The sequence below is a fragment of the Sylvia atricapilla genome, unplaced genomic scaffold (assembly GCF_009819655.1).
Source record: "Sylvia atricapilla isolate bSylAtr1 unplaced genomic scaffold, bSylAtr1.pri scaffold_92_arrow_ctg1, whole genome shotgun sequence".
Lineage (NCBI taxonomy): Eukaryota > Metazoa > Chordata > Aves > Passeriformes > Sylviidae > Sylvia > Sylvia atricapilla.
Genome location: NW_027077173.1, coordinates 28,247 through 48,758, shown reverse-complemented (window position 1 = coordinate 48,758; position 20,512 = coordinate 28,247). Strand labels below are relative to the sequence as shown.

Here is a 20,512-nt window from a genome sequence, read left to right as displayed (position 1 = left end):
CAAGGGGCTCAGAGGTCCCGCCCTGTGCCCCCCACCCTGCTCTCGGCCCTCCAAGGCTTCCCAGCACGGTGACACCGGCGGTGACACGGGTGACACGGTTTGGGACCAGCCGAGCTCCCCACGAGGGTCACATCCCGCACCCCCCGGGCCGGGCAGTGTCCCCAGAGTCCCCCCGAGGGCAGGGCGGCCTCGGCAGGTCCGGCCGCATGCCGGGGACCGGGCGGGGCACTGCCCACGCCGGGGGTGCCCACGGGGGTGTCCGCGGGGGTGCGGGGGTGCCCACGGGGGTGATGCCCATGGGAGTGGGGGGATGCCCACGGGGGTGGTGCCCACGGGGGTGGGAGGATGCCCACGAGGGTGATGCCCACGCCGGTGATGACCAGGGGGGTGCGGGGGTACCCACGGGGGCGAGGGGGCTATCCACGGGGGTGATGCCCACGGGAGTGGGGGGATGCCCACGGGGGTGATGCCCACGCCGGTGATGCTCACGGCAGGGAGGGGCTGCCCACGGAGGTCGAGGGGTGCCCACGGGGGTGGCTACGGGGGGTGCTGCCCACGGGGGTGATGCCCACAAGGGCCACGCGGTGCCCACGGGAGTGGGGTGCTGCCCACGGGGGTGATGCCCACGGGGGTGCGGGGGTGCCCACGGGAGTGGGGGGATGCCCACGAGGGTGATGCCCACGCCGGTGATGACCAGGGGGGTGCGGGGGTACCCACGGGGGCGAGGGGCTGTCCACGGGGGTGATGCCCACGGGAGTGGGGGGATGCCCACGGGGATGATGCCCACGGGGGTGATACCCACAAGGGCCACGGGGTGCCCACGGGGGTGGGGGGATGCCCACGGGGATGATGCCCACGCCGGTGATGCCCACGGGGGTGCGGAGACGCCCACGGGGGCGCGGCGATCCCCACCGGGGTGATGCTCAGGGCGGTGAGGGGCTGCCCACGGAGGTGCCCACTGGGGTCCAGGGGTGCCCACGGGGGTGCTGCCCACTCGGGGCTCTGACCCACGGGACCCTCCCCAAACACACAGCCGCGTCCCCCATCTCTTCTTCCCCACGGGAGGAACATTGAGACTCCCGTCCCCGGCCTCTGTTGGGTGTCGGGACCGGGGCCGGTCCCCGCCGCTGCCGCCGTGCGGCCTCCGGCCACCGGGCGCCGCCGTAACACGGACCGGGGCTGGACCGGGGCCGGACCGGGGCTGGACAGGGCGGGACCGGGGCCGGACAGGGCGGGACCGGGGCCGGACCGGGGCTGGACCGGGGCTGGACAGGGCTGGACAGGGCGGGACCGGGGCTGGACTGGCCGGACCGGGGCCGGACCGGGGCTGGACTGGGCGGACCGGGGCTGGACTGGGCGGACCGGGGCGGTCTCGGGCAGCGGCGGCGGTGCAGAAGCAGCAGCAGGTCCGTGGGCACGGCCGGACCCCGCGGGCTCCCGGTTACCGGCGCTCTAAGGGAGGGGGTCCCGTCCGCGGTCGGTGCGGGGAGGGTCGTGGGGGGCGGTCCCGGTTACCGGAGCTGCGGGGTCCCGGGGCGGGGGGTTCCCCCCAACTCACCCCGACAGGGGGTCGTTGATGTCCCCCCAAGTTTTAGGGACCACATGGGGCCATGGCAGCTCCTCCATGCGCAGCCCCAAAGGGACTCTGGGGACACATCCAGGACGGGGACAAGGGGACAAGAGGCTGACATTCCCCTCGCTGCCTCCAGCCCACCCCGCCGTGGGGTCCCTGATGCCCACAGGCACCTCCTCATCCCCCAGCCGCCCCTCTCGATCCCCCCCATGTCCCCCCAAAGGGACTCTGGGGACACATCCAGCACGGGGACACATCCGGGGCGGGGACAGGGCGGTGACAGCGCCCTCGGTGCCCGCCCTGCCCCAGGTTAGGATGGCGGGGGAGGCTCCGGTGCCCTCGTCCTGCGACTGCTTCGTGGCGATGCCGCCGCACACGGCGTCCGCCGCCGTCATCTTCGGCAAGAACGCCGACCGTCCCCGGGACGAGGTGCAGGAGATCGTCTATGTCCCCGCTGCCACCCACCGGCCTGGGGACAAAGTCCAGGTGAGGCCGTGCTGGGACAGATGGCTGTTGGGGGTCAGTGCGTCAGGGGTCGGGTCACCCACGTGTGTGTCCCCCGCTCTGTGCAAGTCCCTGGGCCATGGTGGCTGCAGGGACAGAGCAGTGAGTGTGCCATGTGTCACCTCTGTGTCCCCCCAGAGTAACTCTCTGGGCCAGGGTGGCTGCAGGGACAGAGCAGTGGGAGTGCCACTTGTCACCTCTCTGTGGCATGGTGGCTGCAGGGACAGAGCAGTGAGTGTGCAGGTGTCACCCCTGTGTGCAAAATGTCACCCCAGTGTGCCTGGGTGGCGGCAGGGCACAGAGCAGTGATCATGCTGGTGTCACCGCTGTGTGCCAGGTGTCACGCCCATGTCCCAGGTGTCACCTCCATGTCCCAGGTGTCACCCCATGTGCCAGGGGGGCCGCAGGGCACAGAGCAGTGACCATGCAGGTGTCACTGCCATGTCCCAAGTGTCACCCTGATGTGCCAGGCTGGCTGCAGGACACAGAGCAGTGTCACCCCCGTGTCCCAGGCATCACCCCTATGTCCCAGATGTCACCCCCATGTCCCAGGTGTCACCCCCATGTGCCAGGCCGGCCGCAGGGCACAGAGCAGTGTCACCCCCATGTCCCAGATGTCACCCCCATGTCCCAGATGTCACCCCCATGTCCCAGGTGTCACCCCCAATGTGCCAGGCCGGCCGCAGGGCACAGAGCAGTGTCACCCCCATGTCCCAGATGTCACCCCCATGTCCCAGATGTCACCCCCATGTCCCAGGTGTCACCCCCAATGTGCCAGGCCGGCCGCAGGGCACAGAGCAGTGACCATGCAGGTGTCACTGCTGTGTGACAGGTGTCACCCCTATGTGCCAGGCCGGCCGCAGGGCACAGAGCAGTGTCACCCCCATGTCCCAGATGTCACCCCCATGTCCCAGGTGTCACCCCTATGTGCCAGGCCGGCCGCAGGGCACAGAGCAGTGACCATGCCAGTGTCACCCCGTGTCCCCGCAGTGCACATACGTGCAGGTCGAGCAGGTGGAGCACACCCACGCCGTGGTGCTGAGCCGCCCCGCCTGGCTCTGGGGGGCAGAGATGGGCGCCAACGACTGCGGCGTCTGCGTGGGCAACGAGGGCGTGTGGAGCCGAGAGCCCGTGGGCGAGGGCGAGGCCCTGCTGGGCATGGACCTGGTCAGGTGAGCGGGGGGAACGTGGGGAGCGTGGGGAGCGTGGGGAGGGTGTTGGAAATAGTGAAGAGATTGAGGATGGTGAGGATGGTGAGAGTGGTGAGGATGGTGAAGATGCTGAGGTTGCTGAGGATGGTGAGGATGACGAGGACAGTGAGGATGGTGAGGATGGTGAGGAGAGGATGGTGAGGATGCTGAGGATGCTGAAGATGCTGAGGATTGTGAAGATGCTGAAGATGGTGAGGTCAGTGAGGATGTTGAGGACAGTGAGGATGGTGAGGATGCTGAGCATGTTGAGCACAATGAGGATGCTGAGGATGTTGAGGATGCTGAGGACAGTGAGGATGGTGAGGATGGTGAGGATGGTGAGGATGACGAGGACAGTGAGGATGGTGGGGATGGTGGGGACAGCAATGAAGACAACAAGGATTTTGAAGATGCTGAGGATGCTGGGGACAATGAGGATGGTGAAGATACTGAGGACAGTGAGGGTGGTGAGGATATTGAGGACAGTGAGGGTGCTGAGCATGCTGAGCACGGTGAGGATGCTGAGGACAGCAAGGATGGTGAGGATGGTGAGGATGCTGAGGACAGTGAGGATGGTGAATATATCGAGGACAGTGAGGGTGGTGAGCATGCTGAGCACGGTGAGGATGCTGAGGACAGTGAGGACAGCCCCGTGTCCCCGCCGTGCCAGCCCCTGGCTCTGTCTGACGGGCACTGCCAGCCCAGGCTGGCTTTGGAGCGGGGCAGCTCAGCCCGGGAAGCCCTGGAGGTGATCACAGCCCTGCTGGAGCTCCACGGCCAAGGCGGCAGCTGCAAGGAGGACCCGGTGCCCTTCGTGTACCACAACACCTTCCTGCTGGCCGACCGCGCCGAGGCCTGGGTCCTGGAGACGGCCGGGCGTTACTGGGCCGCCCAGCAGATCCGCGGTGAGTCCGCTGGGAGCACTGGGAAGCTCGGGGTGTCCCCCGGAGCCCCCCGAGTGACCCCTGGCCGGCTGGCACAGAGGGCAGCCGTAACATCTCCAACCAGCTGAGCATCGGCAGCGACATCACGGCCGAGCACCCGGGGCTGCGGCGGCGGGCGCGGAGCCAGGGCTGGTGGAGCGGGGACGGCGAGTTCAGCTTCACCAGAGCCTTCTCCCTGGAGCGGCAGCCCCCGCGCATGGAGGCCGCCAAGGGCAGGCTCCTGGCCGGCAGGGAGCTGCTGAGACGGCACGCAGGTGGGGACGGGGAGGGGACAGGGATGGGATAGGGATGGGATAGGGATGGAGATGGGGACAGGCATGGGGACAGGGATGGGGACAGGGATGGGACAGGGATGGGGACGGGGATGGGACAGGGATGGGGCAGGGACAGGGATGGAGATGGGGATGGGGACAGGGATGGAGATGGGGATGGGGACAGGGATGGGGACAGGGATGGGACAGGGATGGGGACAGGGATGGGATAGGGATGGGACAGGGATGGGACAGGGATGGAGATGGGGATGGGGACAGGGATGGGACAGGGATGGGACAGGGATGGGGGGATCAGGAGGGGATGGAGATGGGGAAAAGGATGGGGATGGAAACAGGACAGGGACAGGGTTATGGGGACAGGAATGGGGATGAGGACAGGACAGGGTTGGTGAGAGGACAAGGACAGGGACAGGGATGGGAACAGGGCAGGGACAGAGATGGAGACTGGATGGGGACAAGACAGGGACAGGAATAGGGGCAGGAATGAGGATGGGGACAGGGATGGGGACAGGACAGTGACAAGGATGGGGATACCTGCCCGTGGCTCCCCAGGGGCTGCTTCCACGCTGGCAAGGAGCTCTTGTGACAACACTAGGGGACAGGGACAGCGATGACCACCCACCCCTCACCCCAGTGCCCGAGCTGGCAGCGCTGAGGTGGCCCTGCCGTGTCCCTGCAGGTCACATCACGGCCGAGACGCTGATGTCCATCCTGCGGGACAAGGCCAGCGGGATCTGTGTGGACGCGGAGGGGTTCCGCACGGCCGGCAGCATGGTGTCCGTGCTGCCCCGGGACCCCGCCCTGCCCTGCGTCCACTTCTTCACCGCCACCCCCGACCCCTCCAGGTGAGCCCGGCGTGGCCACGGGTGTTGGCTGTTCCCACGGGTGTTGGGGAAGATGGATCAGGGAAACCTTATCAATAGGATTGCTTAGCAAAAGATTCTGAAAATATGAAACCTATAATAACGGAAATAGAAATGAAAGCTGACTTTGAGTTGTAGGATACTGAGTCTTAGTTCCTGTATAACCTGAAAACAATGGTCTGGCTGAAGGAGAATCCCTTCTGATTAAGTAAATCCCTTTCTGCTGGCTAAAGGATCCAAAGGTCAATGTAGCAAAACAGAAGTTTAAAGAGTAGTTTTTAGAGTTTAAAATATAACACAGTGTGGTGATAGAGTAGTTCTTACAGGCTGTGTGTAGATTCTGTAAGATTTTGTGTCTTGTGTTGGTTGGTCACTGAAAATTAGAATATTCATCACAAAAGGAGATATAATGGATTGTAGCAAAGACCTCGCTCTCTTACCTCTTCCTCCTCTCCTTCCCGCTGCTCTTGGCTCGCTCTCACCCTTCCTCTTCCTCTTCCTCTTGCTCTCTCCTGCTCTCTTCCCTCTGCCCTTTGCTCTCTCTCTCCCTTCTCTCTCAGCTCTCCCCCTGCTGTTCTCTCTCCCTCTCTCTTTGGTGTTTCCCTCCAGCCCAGGCTGGTGGCTGAAGGCAAGGCCTTTGTATCCACAAACCTTGCAATAAATCACACGTTTTAGAATACACAGGTTGGCAGAATTCCTTGTCCCAGCCGTCCGCGGATTCGCCTACACACAGTTCTCCTCCCTCATCGCAGCTTCTCCTGCCCAGGTCTGTCTTCAAGCCCTTCGTGTTCGTGGCCGGCATCAAGCCGGCGCCGCAGGTGAGGTCGCCGAGTTTCCCGCAGGATCCGGCCAGGCAGATCCCCAGATTCCAGAGCTCCGTGGATCGGCGGCACGAGCTGTACCGCCGGCACCAGGCGGCGCTGGAGCTCATGGAGCGCGACCCGGTACCGCAGAGCCCAGACCCCGGAGACACCACAGACCCCAGAGACACCAGACACCAGAGACACCACAGACACCAGAGACACCACAGATCCCAGAGACACCAGAGATACCACAGACCCCAGACCCCACAGACACCAGAGACCCTGCAGACCCCAGAGACACCAGAGACCTTACAGACCCCAGAGACCCTGCAGACACCAGACACCACAGACCCCAGACCCCACAGACACCAGACACCAGAGACCCCAGAGACACCACAGATCCCAGACCCCAGAGACCCCACAGACCCCACAGACCTCAGAGACCCCACAGACCCCAAAGATGCCAGATACCTCACACATCCCAGAGACCCTGCAGATCCCAGAGACACCAGAGACACCAGAGACCCCGAGACCCTGCAGACCCCAGAGACACCACAGACCCCGGAGACCCCAGAGACACCACAGACCCCAGAGACACCAGAGACCCCACAGACCCCAACAGGCCCCCAAAGACCCTGCAGGCCCCAGAGACCCCACAGGACCCCCCCAGACCTTGCAGACCCCAAAGACCAAACAGACCCTGCAGACCCCGCAGACCCCACAGATGCTTCCCTACCCTGCAATGGGATCAAACTCCCTGAGCTCTCTGATCCCACCCTGGGATGCTTCCAGACCCCCTGAGCTCTCTGATCCCACCCTACAACAGGACCAGACCCTCTGAGCTCTCTGATCCCACCCTGGGATGTTTCCAGCCCCCCTGAGCTCTCTGATCCCACCCTGGGATGTTTCCAGACCCCCTGAGCTCTCTGATCCCACCCTGGGATGTTTCCAGCCCCCCTGAGCTCTCTGATCCCACCCTACAACAGGACCAGACCCTCTGAGCTGTCTGATCCCACCCTGGGATGTTTCCAGACCCCCTGAACTCTCTCTCCCCACCCCAATCCCCCCAGGAGCGGGGCCAGCAGCTGCTGCAGACGCTGCAGGAGCTGGAGCAGCAGGGCCTGCAGGGGATGAGGGAGCTGCTGGAGGGGACTGTCACCCCCCTGCCCTGAGGAGCTGGCCGACCTCTTCTTCGACTGCGTGGAGGCCGAGATGAAGTTTTACACCTAAAACCCCACACAGGTGAGTGGGCTGAGGGGTTTTTTCGGGGAGAGGGAGTCACAAAACCTTCCCCAGCTCCCAGTTTACCCCTGGGGAAAGCACCCAGAGGTGGCCACGGCCTGGGAGGAGGTGCCAAGGGAAGGATGAGGATGTGGGATGGGATTGGGAGTCCTGGGTGTGCTTTTCCCCATTCCCAACCCCTCAGGATGGCTGGAGGGCGGTGGGATTTGGGTAGGAATAAAGACTTTATTCCTAGCTGCTGCTGCTGCTGCTGCTGCGGGGATATTTGGGATAATTACCCATTCCCCGCTCCTTTGGCACGAGTCTCTTTTTCCAGACCTTTGCCTGGAGGCTGGATGGCTCCGGGAGCTCGCTGGGAGCCGCAGGACGGTGGCAGAGGTGACAGCCGTGTCCCTTGGGGACAGGGCTGGCACCGACGGGCTGTGTCCTGCCCGGGGCGCTGCAGCACAGCGCGGCGCTCCAGCAGCTCCAACAGCCGAGCTTGATGCTCCTCCAAACTCTTCCTCCTCCTCCTCCTCCTCTGAGCCCGCCCCGCCAGCTCCCTGTGCACGTCGGCGAAAAAATCTGCCGGGGAGGAGACAACGGAGAGGAGGATAGGAATTCCAGGAATTCCCTGAGCGTGCCCGGAGTGTCCCCGTCCCCAGGAGGCACCTTGGTCCACGGTGAAGGAGCTGCTCAGCACGGGGAGCAGCAGACCCGCGTCTTCCTCCTCTTCCTCCTCCTCCTCGCTGCTGCTGGAGGCTCGTCCCGCCTCTTTCCGAGCCGCGTTGGCACGGATGGGTTGGGAATCCAGCTGCAGGAGCTGCGGCAGGGCTCCCAACACCTGATCCCTGCCGGGAAAAGAGGAAGGGAAAGAGATTTTTCTGCAGCCGTGGGGTTGGGGAGTGGGTGTCCTGTGCTGCCTCAGCCCACCAGAGCCTGGGAAGGATGGAGAGCAGGGATTCCAATCCCCGGGGATTGGAGAGCAGGGATTCAAATCCCCAGGGATTGGAGAGCAGGGATTGAATTCCTTGGGGTTTGGAGAGCAGGGATTGGCATTCCTGAGGATTGGAGAGGAGGGATTCAAATCCCTGGGGTTTGGAGAGTAGGGATTGAATTCCTTGGGGTTTGGAGAGCAGGGATTCAAATCCCTCAGGGTTGGAGAGGAGGGATTGACCTCCCTGAGGATTGGAGAGGAGGGATTCAAATCCTTGAGGGTTGGAGAGGAGGGATTGAATTCCCTGGGGTTTGGAGAGCAGGGATTTGAATCCCTAAGGATTGGGGAGCAGGGATTGACATTCCTGAGGACTGGAGAGCAGGGATTGAATTCCCTGGGGTTTGGAGAGCAGGGATTGCCATTCCTGGGGTTTGGTGGGCCAGGCTGTGTTTGATATTTCATGGAATGGTTTGGGTGGGAAGGGACTTCAAATCCCATCCAGCTCCATCCAGGGACACATTCCACTGTCCCAGCGTGCTCCCAACTGTCCTGGGACACTTCCAGGGATCCAGGGGCAGCCACAGCTCCTCTGGGAATTCCATCCCACCCCCTCCCCACCCTTCCAGGCAGGAATTCCTTCCCAATATCTCCTCTGGCAATGTGGATCCATTCCCCCTTGTCCTGTCACTCCATCCCTCGTCCAAAATCCCTTTCCCAGCTCTCCTGGAGCTACTGAAAAGCCACAATTCGATCAGCCCGAGGCTTCTCCCAGTTTTTTTTTGGGATTGTTTTCCCTCTCCTGCCTCACCTGTATCCCTCCTGCCAGGTGCACTCGTTCCCTGTCAGGTCCAGGATCCGGAGGCTGCGGGGCAGCTCCTCTGCAAAGGGACAGAGGGAAGCACAGAGAGGCTCCAGCCAAAAATCCCTGCTCCAAAATCCCCAAAACTCCCCCAGCTCATCCCTCGCTCCTCAGGCAAACTCCCCAAAGCAGCACTTCACCCCCACAGCCAGGGAAACTGAGGCAGGGATGTGAATCCCACAAATCCTGGATCCTTTCCTGCTCCTCACAATGTGAATCCCACAAATCCTGGATTCTTTCCTGCTCCTCACAATCTGAATCCCACAAACCCTGGATCCCTTCCTGCTCCTCACCAAATCCTGGATTCTTTCCTGCTCCTCACAACATGAATCCCACAAATCCTGGATCCCTTCCTGCTCCTCACAATCTGAATCCCACAAATCCTGGATCCCTTCCTCCTCTTTACCAAATCCTGGATTCTTTCCTGCTCCTCACAATCTGAATTTCCCAAACCCTGGATCCCCTCCTGCTGCTCACCTGTGTCCAGCACCTGGATCAGGTTTCGGGACAGGTCCAGGGCGCTCAGCTGGGGCAGGGATTGGAGGTTTTCCACCCTCTGGATGCGATTCCTGGCCAGGCAGAGGAACCTGGAGAGCACAGGGAGGGTCAGGGGGGATGGCACAGCCCCCTTGGGGACATTTCTTGGGGACATTTCCCCTTTCCCCAGCCGAGGGGAGCCAAGGAAATCCTTGGGAGTGGGAGCTGCTGTACCTCAGGTTGGGAAAAGACTCCAAATTCTCAATCTTCTGAATTTTGTTCTAGGAAATAAAATAGGAAAAAAACCACAAAAACCCAACATTCTGAGGTGGTTTTATATGCTGCATGAGGGGGGAAAATAATCACATTTTTGGGAACAACCAATCCTGGGGGGCAACACAGGAGATTCTGGAGAGGGAATGGGGTGGGGGGGACATGGAGAGATCCCAAAATTCAGGACACTGGAATTCCAGGGGGGTTGGAATTGGATGGGAGATCTCCAGGGCTGGGTCTGGGGGGGGTCACTGAGAGAAAACTCTTCTGGCTGGAGGGGAACTGTTCCCTTCTGGATACTGGGGAGGGAAAACAGGAGCAGAACTGGGGATGTCTGTGACCCCCCAGGAACAGAATTGGGGTGTCTGTGCCCCCCCAGGAGCAGAATTGGGGTCTCTGTGCCCCCCAGGAGCAGAATTGGGGTGTCTGTGCCCCCCCAGGATCATAATTAGGGTGTTTGCACCCCTCAGGATCAGAATTGGGGTATCTCTGTGCCCCCCAGGAGCAGAATTGGGATATCTCTGCCCCCCCAGGAGCAGAATTGGGGTATCTGCCCCCCCCAGGATCAGAATTGGGGTGTCTGTGCCCCCCAGGATCAGAATTAGGGTGTTTGCACCCCTCAGGATCAGAATTAGGGTATCTCTGCCCCCCCAGGATCAGAATTAGGGTATCTCTGCCCCCCCAGGAGCAGAATTGGGTATCTCTGCCCCCCCAGGATCAGAATTGGGGTATCTCTGCCCCCCCAGGAGCAGAATTGGGGTGTCTCTGCCCCCCCCAGGATCAGAATTAGGGTATCTCTGCCCCCCCAGGAGCAGAATTGGGGTATCTCTGCCCCCCCAGGATCAGAATTGGGGTGTCTCTGCCCCCCCAGGAGCAGAATTGGGGTCTCTGTGCCCCCCCAGGATCAGAATTGGGGTGTCTGTGCCCCCCCAGGAGCAGAAGAGCCCTCCCAGCCCTGTACCTGCTGCAGGTAGAGGCTGTGGATGCCCTCCAGCCTGCGGAGCTCCCCGATGCAGGAGATGTTCTCCCTGTCCAGGCGGATGCTCGGGGTGGGCAGCGGCCCCCTGCACCTAAAGGGGCACAAACCCAGAGCTGGGGGGTCCCTGGGGTGCCCTGAGCCCCCTCCCCTGCCAGCCCAGGGTCAAAAAGCTGGGTTTTGGGGGATCTTTTAGGGTTTTTGGGGTTTTTTTTTGGTTTTTTGGGGGGTAAAATTTAAAAGTTTTAGTCAATGGACAATAGGAGAGAGAGATCAAGGCAAGGGTTAAACAGCTGGGTGCTCAGCATTCAGCCAAGAGCACACTGGTGGTGTTTAATTTTCATTTTTTTTAAATTATTGTATCATTTTTTGGCCTATTTATAGACTATATTCTCTATTAATTATATACTGAAAATATTAAGCAGTTTTATCTTATTAAATATATATTACAAATAAACAAACGAAAATAGCAATGATATCAATTCTACATCAATGATATTAAACAGTTATATATTACTCACCTTGCCATTATTTTTTAGCTTTGTTAACAGCAGAAATAAAAAACCCTCACAAAAGTCTGAATAAAACCACTCACACATCAAAGCTGTTAACTGAAACACTGTGTGTACAATGTGAATATATATGCAAAAAACAGCTATATTATATTATATTGTATTATATTATATTTTATTAAATTATATTATGTTATATTATATTATATTATATTGTATAGTGTAGTATAGTATAGTATAGTGTAGTACAGTATAGTATAATATAATGCAATATAATCATTGTGTATTAAATTATAATATAGCAATAATTATTATATAGTATAGTGTAATATAACATTATAATATATTAGATGTGATGTATAATATAATATAATATAGTATAATATAATATAATATAACATTATATTATATTGTATTATATTATATATGGTATAGTATAATATAATAGTATAATCCTTACATATTACACTATAATATTATAATAATATATTCTATAGTATAATATTATATAATATTATCAAATAGAATGTAATATAATATAGTATAGTATAATGTAATGTAGTATAATATAATATAATATAACATAGCATAATATAATCATTATATATTGAATTATAATATAGTAATAATAATATATAGTATAAAATAAATTATATTATATTACATTACAATCCATTATATTGTATTATATTGTGTTGTATTATATTATATTACATTACATTATATTATATTACATTACATTATATTACATTACATTATATTATGTTATGTTATATTATATTATATTGTATTATATTATATTATATTATATTATATTATATTATATTATATTATATTATATTATATCAGGCTCTGTGGGGCCCTCACCTCATCCTGGTGACAATGAGGCTGTCACTGAGGGTCACTCCTGGGGACACCTCCTCGGGGGCTGTGGGAATGCAAAAGGAGGGTGAAAAATGAGGGTTTGAGCTTTTTTTTCCCCCCACAAAATTTTAAAAAGTTTAATAAAGAGATAATTAGGAGACAGAAATAAAACCCAGGGTTATGGCTGGGGGGTTGGAATTTAGCTAAAAGCACATTTATTAACTTGGAAACACTTTTTATACGCATCAGCTTGTTGCATATTCATAGACTTCTTCATACTTTTCATATTTAAAACAATATTTTCTTAATTTTTTTATTAAACTTATAACTTTTTTAAAAAAGAAAGAGTGGAACTCGTTTTTCACAGGTGTATTTACACCAGTGGGTTTCTAACAGTGAGGGTCCAGCCCCCCAAATGTCACACTCACCCCCACAAACGGTGTCCCCTCTCCCAGCCATGGCAGGGGTGGCCTTGTCACCTCCTCCAGCGGGGTTTTCGGGGGGATGCTGGAAGGAGAAGAGGGAAAAAAGAGTGAAAAACTTGTGGATTTGGGGTGTCAACGAGAGGAGGATTGCTGGGGTGGGGGTCAGTGCTGGGAGCCCACGGCGGGTCACAGGGGCTCTGATTCCAGGGGGTTTGGACACTGGAACTGTGGGGACCAGAGGGACCAGGAGCCCCGGGGTGGGGACCTTAGAGACCCCCGGGATAGGGCCACAGAGACCCCCGGGGTGGGGACCTTAGAGACCCCCGGGGTGGGGACCTCAGAGACCCCCGGGATGGGGACCTTAGAGACCCCCGGGATGGGGCCACAGAGACCCCTGGGATGGGGCCACAGAGACCCCCGGGATGGGGACCTCAGAGACCCCCGGGGTGGGGACCTCAGAGACCCCCGGGGTGGGGACCTCAGAGACCCCTGGGATGGGGACCACAGAGACCCCTGGGATGGGGCCACAGAGACCCCCGGGATGGGGACCACAGAGACCCCCGGGGTGGGGACCTCAGAGACCCCTGGGATGGGGACCACAGAGACCCCCGGGGTGGGGACCTTAGAGACCACCAGGATAGGGACCACAGAGACCCCCGGGGTGGGGACCTCAGAGACCCCCGGGATGGGGACCTTAGAGACCCCCGGGATAAGGACCTCAGAGACCCTCGGGGTGGGGACCACAGAGACCCCCGGGGTGGGGACCACAGAGACCCCCGGCATGGGGACCTCAGAGACCCCCGGCATGGGGACCTTAGAGACCCCCGGGGTGGGGACCACAGAGACCCCCGGGGTGGGGACCTTAGAGACCCCCGGGATGGGGACCTCAGAGACCCCTGGGATGGGGACCACAGAGACCCCCGGGGTGGGGACCTCAGAGACCCCCGGGATGGGGACCTCAGAGACCCCCGGGGTGGGGACCTTAGAGACCCCCGGGATGGGGACCACAGAGACCCCCGGGGTGGGGACCACAGAGACCCCCGGGGTGGGGACCTCAGAGACCACCGGGGTGGGGACCACAGAGACCCCCGGGGTGGGGACCACAGAGACCCCCAGGGTGGGGACCTTAGAGACCCCCGGGATGGGGACCTCAGAGACCCCCGGGGTGGGGACCACAGAGACCCCCGGGATGGGGACCACAGAGACCCCCGGGATGGGGACCTTAGAGACCCCCGGGATGGGGACCTCAGAGACCCCCGGGATGGGGACCTTAGAGACCCCCGGGATGGGGACCTTAGAGACCCCCGGGGTGGGGACCTTAGAGACCCCTGGGATGGGAACCTCAGAGACCCCCGGGATGGGGACCTTAGAGACCCCCGGGATGGGGACCACAGAGACCCCCGGGGTGGGGACCTTAGAGACCCCCGGGATGGGGACCACAGAGACCCCCGGGATTGGGACCACAGAGACCCCCGGGATGGGGACCTCAGAGACCACCGGGATGGGGACCTCAGAGACCCCCGGGGTGGGGACCACAGAGACCCCCGGGGTGGGGACCTCAGAGACCCCCGGGGTGAGGACCTCAGAGACCCCCGGGATGGGGACCTCAGAGACCCCCGGGGTGGGGACCTCAGAGACCCCCGGGGTGGGGACCTTAGAGACCCCCAGGGTGGGGACCACAGAGACCCCCGGGATGGGGACCACAGAGACCCCCGGGATGGGGACCTCAGAGACCCCCGGGGATGGGGACCACAGAGACCCCCGGGATGGGGCTGGGGGGGTCACCAGGACCAGACCCCGGGGCTGGGGGATCACCAAGACCAGGCCCCACAGGATGGGGGGCTCTTAGAGACCCCCTGAGATGGACCCACAGCAGCTCAGCGGGACCACCTATCATGGGTTTGAGGCTGAGAGAGCCCCGGCAAGGCCAGCGGGGCTCACCGGGACCGGTTCCCCGGGTTTGGGGCCCAGATTCCCTCACTTTGGGGGGCTCCACGACCCCCGGTCCGGGCTCGGAGGGGCCCAGGCCGCGCTCAGGCCGCGCCGCGCCGTTGCTATGGAGACGGGCGCACCGGAAGTGGCGAGTCCTCCACCTTCCCATAGGCCTTTGCGGTGTCGCGGCCAAGATGGCGGCGCTGGGAGGCGGCGGGACGCGATGGCGGCGGGGTGAGAGACCGGGACGGGGAACGGGAATGGGACAGGAACGGGACTGGGAACAGGAGTGGGAGTGGGAACGGGGCTGGGACAGGGGACTGGACTGCGAACGGGAATGGGAACGGGAATGGGAATGGGAATAGGAGTGGGACAAGGGCCTAGAATGGGAACGGGGTTGGGACAGGAATGGGAACGGGACAGCGGCCGGGATTGGGAACGGGGCCGAGATGGGGAACGGGAACAGGGCTGGGAACGGGTTAGGGACAAGGGGGTGGAATGGGAACGGGGCTGGGACAGGAATGGGAACGGGAATGGGACTTGGAACGGGACAGAGACAAGGGGGTGGAATGGGAACGGGACAGGAATGGGAACGGGACAGGGGCCAGGATTAGGAATGGGAATGAGAACAGGAGTAGGAACGGGATATAGACAAGGGGGTGGAATGGGAACGGGAATGAGAAGAGGAGTAGGAACGGGATAGGAACAGAAGGGTGGAATGGGAATGGGAATGGGACGGGACTGGGACAAGGGGCTGGAATACCAACAAGACAGGGAACGGGAGCGGGCAGAGGCCGGGACTGGGGCCGGGCCCGGACTCCCGCAGCCCTGAGCAGCTGCCGGTGCCGGTTCTGAGCGCTGTCCCCGCAGCCTGGCTGCCCGCCCTGCAGCTGCTCCGGCGCGGCTCCAAGGCGGTGACCCGGCACTGGAAAGCCATGCACTTCCAGCGGCAGAAGCTGCTGGCGCTGACCGAGTACGTGTCCCCGCGGCCGGCCGTGCCCCCGCGCTGCCTGCCCCGCCGCAGCCCCCAGGAGCCGCAGGTCAGCCTCGGGCTCCCCGGGCACCGGCACCGGGCGTTTCCTGCGGGGTCGGGCACCGGGGGGGCTCAGAGATTGGTTGGAGCCCGTCCCCAAATTCCCTGTCCCCAAACCCCACCCTGTGTGTCCCCAGGAGACAACTGCGTGGGCCTCCAGGTGTCCCACTCTGTCTCCAAAGCCCACATTCCCAAATTCCCTGTCCCCAAACTCCACCCTGTGTGTCCCCAGGAGACAACTGCATGTGGGTCCTGTGCCTCCAGGGGTCCCACCCTGTCCCCAATCCCCACATTCCCTGTCCCCAAGTCCCCAAACCCCACCCTGTGTCCCCAGGAGGATGAGTACACACAGGTGCTGTGTCTCCAGGTGTCCCACCTTGTCCCCAAGTCCCCAAAGCCCACCCCGTGTGTCCCCAGGAGGACGGGTACACATGGGTCCTGTGTCTCCAGGTGTCCCACCCTGTCCCCAAACCCCACATTCCCAAATTCCCTGTCCCCAAACCCCACCCCTTGTGTCCCCAGGAGGACGGGTACACATGGATGCTGTGTCTCCAGTGTCCCACCTTGTCCCCAAACCCCACATTCCCTGTCCCCAAGTCCCCAAACCCCGCCCTGTGTCCCCAGGAAGACGGGTACGTGCGGGTGCTGTGTCTCCAGGTGTCCCTCCTGTCCCCAAAGCCCACATTCCCTGTCCCCAAGTCCCCAAGCCCACATTCCCTGTCCCCAGGAGGACGGGTACGCGCGGGTGCTGTGTCTCCAGGGGTCCCTCCTGTCCCCAAACCCCACATTCCCTGTCCCCAAAGCCCACATTCCCTGTCCCCAAGTCCCAAACCCCACATTCCCTGTCCCCAAGTCCCAAACCCCACATTCCCTGTCCCCAGGAGGACGGGTACGCGCGCGTGCTGTGTCTCCAGGTGTCCCACCCTGTCCCCAAGTCCCCAAACCCCGCCCTGTGTCCCCAGGAGGACGGGTATGCGCGGGTGCTGTGTCTCCAGGGGTCCCTCCTGTCCCCAAAGCCCACATTCCCTGTCCCCAGGAGGATGAGTACACACAGGTGCTGTGTCTCCAGGTGTCCCACCCTGTCCCCAAACTCCACATTCCCTGTCCCCAGGAGGACGGGTACGCGCGGGTGCTGTGTCTCCAGGTGTCCCACCCTGTCCCCAAACTCCACATTCCCTGTCCCCAGGAGGACGGGTACGCGCGGGTGCTGTGTCTCCAGGTGTCCCACCCTGTCCCCAAACTCCACATTCCCTGTCCCCAGGAGGACGGGTACGCGCGGGTGCTGCGGCACCAGGTGTCCCTCCTGTCCCCAAAGCCCACATTCCCTGTCCCCAAGTCCCCAAGCCCACATTCCCTGTCCCCAGGAGGACGGGTACGCGCGCGTGCTGCGGCGCCAGGCGGAGCAGACGCTCCGGGACAGTCGCATGGTGGCCGTGTGTCACTACAACCCCATGGCCGAGGAGGACGTGGCCACGCTCCGGCACTACCTGCGCAGGCACAACATCCACCTCAAGTTCGTCCTCAACGAGGTGAGGGGCCACCAAACACTCCACATAATTCAGGAGGAGAAGAGGGTTTTTTGCACAATCATTACTAAGTTTTAGGAGTTTTTGTTGTCTGATTCTTAGGAAATTTTATGAGGTGTTCTGTAGTAAAACATTCCCCCCACACCCAGCAAGTGTTTTCCATAGAGGGAGAAGTTTAGTAGTCACCCTGTTAAGGTAAAGAAAATTCCATGGCAAGTGTTTTCCATAGAGGGAAAAGTTTAGGACTCACCCTGTTAAGGTAAAGAATCCAGAAACTTCCATGGGAAGTGTTTTCCATAGAGGGAAGAGTTTAAGGCTCTCCCCTTAAGGGAAAGAATCCAGATTGATATCCCATTGATCCCAGGGCTGTCCCATCGATCCCAGGACTGTCCCAGTGATCCCAGGGCTCTCCCATTGATCCCAGGGCTGTCCCAGTGATCCCAGGGCTCTCCCATTGATCCCAGGGCTGTCCCAGTGATCCCAGGGCTGTCCCATCGATCCCAGGGCTGTCCCATTGATCCCAGGGCTGTCCCAGTGATCCCAGGGCTGTCCCATCGATCCCAGGGCTCTCCCATTGATCCCAGGGCTGTCCCAGTGATCCCAGGGCTGTCCCATCGATCCCAGGGCTCTCCCATTGATCCCAGGGCTGTCCCAGTGATCCCAGGGCTGTCCCATCGATCCCAGGGCTGTCCCATTGATCCCAGAGCTCTCCCATCGATCCCAGGGCTGTCCCAGGGCTGTCCCGGGGCTGTCCCAGTGATCCCAGGGCTGTCCCAGGGCTGTCCCAGGGCTCATCCCGGGCTCTCCCATCGTTCCCGGGCTCTCCCATCGTTCCCAGGGCTCATCCCGGGATCGGTGGGACTCCCAGTGTTCCCAGGGCTGTCCCAGTGTTCCCAGGGCTGTCCCAGGGCTGTCCCAGGGCTCATCCCGGGCTCTCCCATCGTTCCCAGGGCTGTCCCAGGGCTCTCCCAGTGATCCCAGGGCTGTCCCAGGGCTGTCCCAGGGCTCATCCCGGGATCGATGGGACTCCCAGTGTTCCCAGGGCTGTCCCAGTGTTCCCAGGGCTGTCCCAGGGCTGTCCCAGGGCTCATCCCGGGCTCTCCCATCGTTCCCAGGGCTGTCCCATTGATCCCAGTGCTCTCCCAGTGATCCCAGTGCTCTCCCATCGATCCCAGGGCTGTCCCAGTGATCCCAGGGCTGTCCCAGTGATCCCAGGGCTGTCCCAGTGTTCCCAGGGCTCTCCCATTGATCCCAGGGCTGTCCCATTGATCCCAGTGCTCTCCCAGTGATCCCAGTGCTCTCCCATCGATCCCAGGGCTGTCCCAGTGATCCCAGGGCTGTCCCAGTGATCCCAGGGCTGTCCCAGTGTTCCCAGGGCTCTCCCATTGATCCCAGGGCTGTCCCAGTGTTCCCAGGGCTCTCCCATTGATCCCAGGGCTGTCCCAGTGTTCCGAGGGCTGTCCCAGGGCTGTCCCGGGGCTGTCCCATCGATCCCAGGGCTGTCCCAGGGCTCATCCCGGGCTCTCTCCCAGGTGATGCGGCCGGTTTTGGCGCAGTCCAAGTTCCGGGAGCTGCTGCCGCTGTTTGTGTGCCGGAACGTGCTGCTGGTGAGCCCCGAGGCGCCGGCCAGGGAGATGCTGCGGGTGCTCAAGGGAGTGCCACACGTCACCCTGCTGGGTGAGACACACGGGCTGTCCCCACGGGCTGTCCCCACGGCCGGGGACGGGATGGGCAGGGGATGGGATCAGCCGGGGTTGGGAATGAGGGTCTGGGGTGGGAATACAAGCCCAAGGCTGGGAATACAAGCCCAAGGCTGGGCATGGGAGGCTCATCCGGGGCTGGGAATGAGTCTGGGGTGGGAATGGGGTCCAGGGCTGGGAATGTGAGCCCAGGGCTGGGAATGGGGGGCTGGGGCTGGGTGGCGCATCTGGGGCTGGGAATGAGGGTCCAGGATGGGAATGGGAGCCCAGGGCTAGGAATGAGGGCCCAGGGCTGGGGATGGTAGGCTCATCTGGGGCTGGGAATGAGGGTCTGGGATGGGAGTGGGGGTACAGGGCTGGGAATAACAACCAAGGGCTGGGAACGTGAGCCCAAGGCTGGAAATGACGATAGTATGCTCATCCAGGACTGGGAATGAGGGTCTGGGATGGGAGTGGGGCCCCAAGGCTGGGAATGAGGACCCAGGACAGGGATTAAGGACCCAGGGCTGGGAATGAGAATCCAGGATGCAAATGGGGGTACAGGTCTGGGAATAACAGCCCAGGGCTGGGAATGAGGGTCTGGGATGGGAATGGGGGTACAGGTCTGGGAATGGTGGTCCAGGGCTGGGAATGAGGATCTGGGATGGAAATGGGGGTACAGGGCTGGGAATAACAACCAAGGGCTGCAAATGTGAGCCCAGGGCTAGGAATGAGGATCCAGGGGTGGGAATGTGAGCCCAGGGCTGGGAATGAGGATCCAGGACAGGGATTGAGGATCCAGGGCTGAGAATGAGGATCCAGGGCTGGGAATGAGGATCCAGGGGTGGGAATGTGAGCCCAGGGTTGGGAATGACAATCCAGGACTGGTAATGAGGATCCAGGACAGGGAATGACGGCCCCCTGAGAGCTGCATCCCTACAAAGGAGGCCCGGGCAGCCGCAGGACCGAGCAGTCCCTTCCCGCGGGGCTCTGCTCTTCCATCCCCATCTCCCGTTTTCCAGGCGCCTGCATCGACGACACCATCCTGAGCCGGCGGGGAGTGGAGAACTTCTCCCGGCTGCCGTCCCTGGAGGTGTCCCAGGGCCAGACGGTGGCAGCGCTGTCGCTGCTGTCCTCGCAGACCTCCTCCCTGCTCCAGAGGGGTCCCGCCCACCTCACGGCGCTCCTGGATGAGCACATCCGACGGCTCCAGGGCACGGGAGGAGCCCCGGAGACTCCCCCGGGACACTGAGGCTGGAAACTGGGAACCAACCAGTTCCTTCCTTGGCTGTGGGACACGGGGAGTGCCCCCACTCCAGGATAAAGGATTGGGAGTTCACGGACACAATTCCCGTGGAATCAGCTCCAGAGAGAGGGGTTAAGGGGCTGGAGGTTTACACTGAGGGTCTTGTGGCTGTCCTCACTCCAGTCATTCCCTTGTGCTCCCTTGGGAACATCCCAGCTGTGATCATGGATCTCTGGGATCAGCAGGAGGAGGTGGAGAACCCTCTGAGAGGATTTTGGGGCGCTCCAAACCCTGTGCCTTCAGAATGGGGGGGTGTTGTCACCCTGATCCCACCCGCGGGGTCTCTGTCGCGTCCATTAAAGTGTCTGTGTGGAAATGCTGAAGCCTCCTTTGGGATTTTGAG

General features: G+C 60.2%; 3 protein-coding genes and 1 long non-coding RNA gene across 5 annotated transcripts; 3 read left to right on the top strand and 1 right to left on the bottom strand.

The window, feature by feature from the left end:
• The first annotated feature begins 1,849 nt into the window (after positions 1-1,849).
• SCRN2 (secernin 2) lies at positions 1,850-7,385 on the top strand. Its single transcript, XM_066340474.1, is given in 8 exon segments — positions 1,850-2,059; positions 3,068-3,249; positions 3,973-4,172; positions 4,250-4,465; positions 5,163-5,328; positions 6,113-6,290; positions 7,220-7,309; positions 7,311-7,385. Coding segments are annotated over 8 exon segments (1,272 nt in total). The 5' UTR covers positions 1,850-1,888; the 3' UTR covers positions 7,380-7,385.
• Positions 7,386-7,596: 211 nt separating this feature from the next.
• Positions 7,597-14,753, bottom strand: LRRC46 (leucine rich repeat containing 46). The gene is made up of 8 exons (XM_066340475.1): positions 14,635-14,753; positions 12,697-12,775; positions 12,272-12,332; positions 10,878-10,986; positions 9,878-9,924; positions 9,644-9,753; positions 9,116-9,185; positions 7,597-8,221 (listed from the first exon to the last, which is right to left on the bottom strand). Exons 2-8 carry the CDS (start codon positions 12,725-12,727, stop codon positions 7,666-7,668), a joined length of 984 nt encoding a protein of 327 aa, XP_066196572.1. The 5' UTR covers positions 12,728-12,775; positions 14,635-14,753; the 3' UTR covers positions 7,597-7,665.
• Positions 14,754-14,797: 44 nt separating this feature from the next.
• MRPL10 (mitochondrial ribosomal protein L10) lies at positions 14,798-20,485 on the top strand. 2 transcript variants are annotated; one of them, XM_066340470.1, is made up of 6 exons: positions 14,798-14,859; positions 15,496-15,665; positions 16,920-16,952; positions 17,056-17,187; positions 18,717-18,861; positions 19,886-20,485. In XM_066340470.1, the coding sequence occupies exons 1-6, from the start codon at positions 14,820-14,822 to the stop codon at positions 20,113-20,115; spliced, it is 750 nt and encodes a 249-aa protein (XP_066196567.1). In that variant the 5' UTR covers positions 14,798-14,819; the 3' UTR covers positions 20,116-20,485. The 2 variants fall into 2 exon arrangements, with proteins under 2 accessions (XP_066196567.1, XP_066196568.1); XM_066340471.1 differs by lacking the exon at positions 16,920-16,952 and having other exon boundaries at positions 17,023-17,187.
• On the top strand, positions 16,202-16,781 carry LOC136375112 (uncharacterized). The gene is made up of 3 exons (XR_010746039.1): positions 16,202-16,254; positions 16,594-16,638; positions 16,713-16,781. It is a non-coding gene; the product is annotated as an uncharacterized lncRNA (long non-coding RNA).
• Positions 20,486-20,512: the final 27 nt, after the last annotated feature.

Bases quoted from the DNA above. Each gene is read 5' to 3' on its own strand.
- MRPL10 (XM_066340471.1), top strand. From the start codon at position 14,820: ATGGCGGCGCTGGGAGGCGGCGGGACGCGATGGCGGCGGG. The intron at 15,666-17,022 runs GTCAGCCTCGGG...CCCTGTCCCCAG, and splicing joins GCAGCCCCCAGGAGCCGCAG to GAGGACGGGTACGCGCGCGT. The intron at 17,188-18,716 runs GTGAGGGGCCAC...GCTCTCTCCCAG, and splicing joins TCAAGTTCGTCCTCAACGAG to GTGATGCGGCCGGTTTTGGC.
- LRRC46 (XM_066340475.1), bottom strand. From the start codon at position 12,727: ATGGCTGGGAGAGGGGACACCGTTTGTGGGG. The intron at 9,754-9,877 runs GTACAGCAGCTC...TGTGCTCTCCAG, and splicing joins GAGTCTTTTCCCAACCTGAG to GTTCCTCTGCCTGGCCAGGA. The intron at 8,222-9,115 runs GTGAGGCAGGAG...TTTTCCCGGCAG, and splicing joins ACCTGGCAGGAGGGATACAG to GGATCAGGTGTTGGGAGCCC.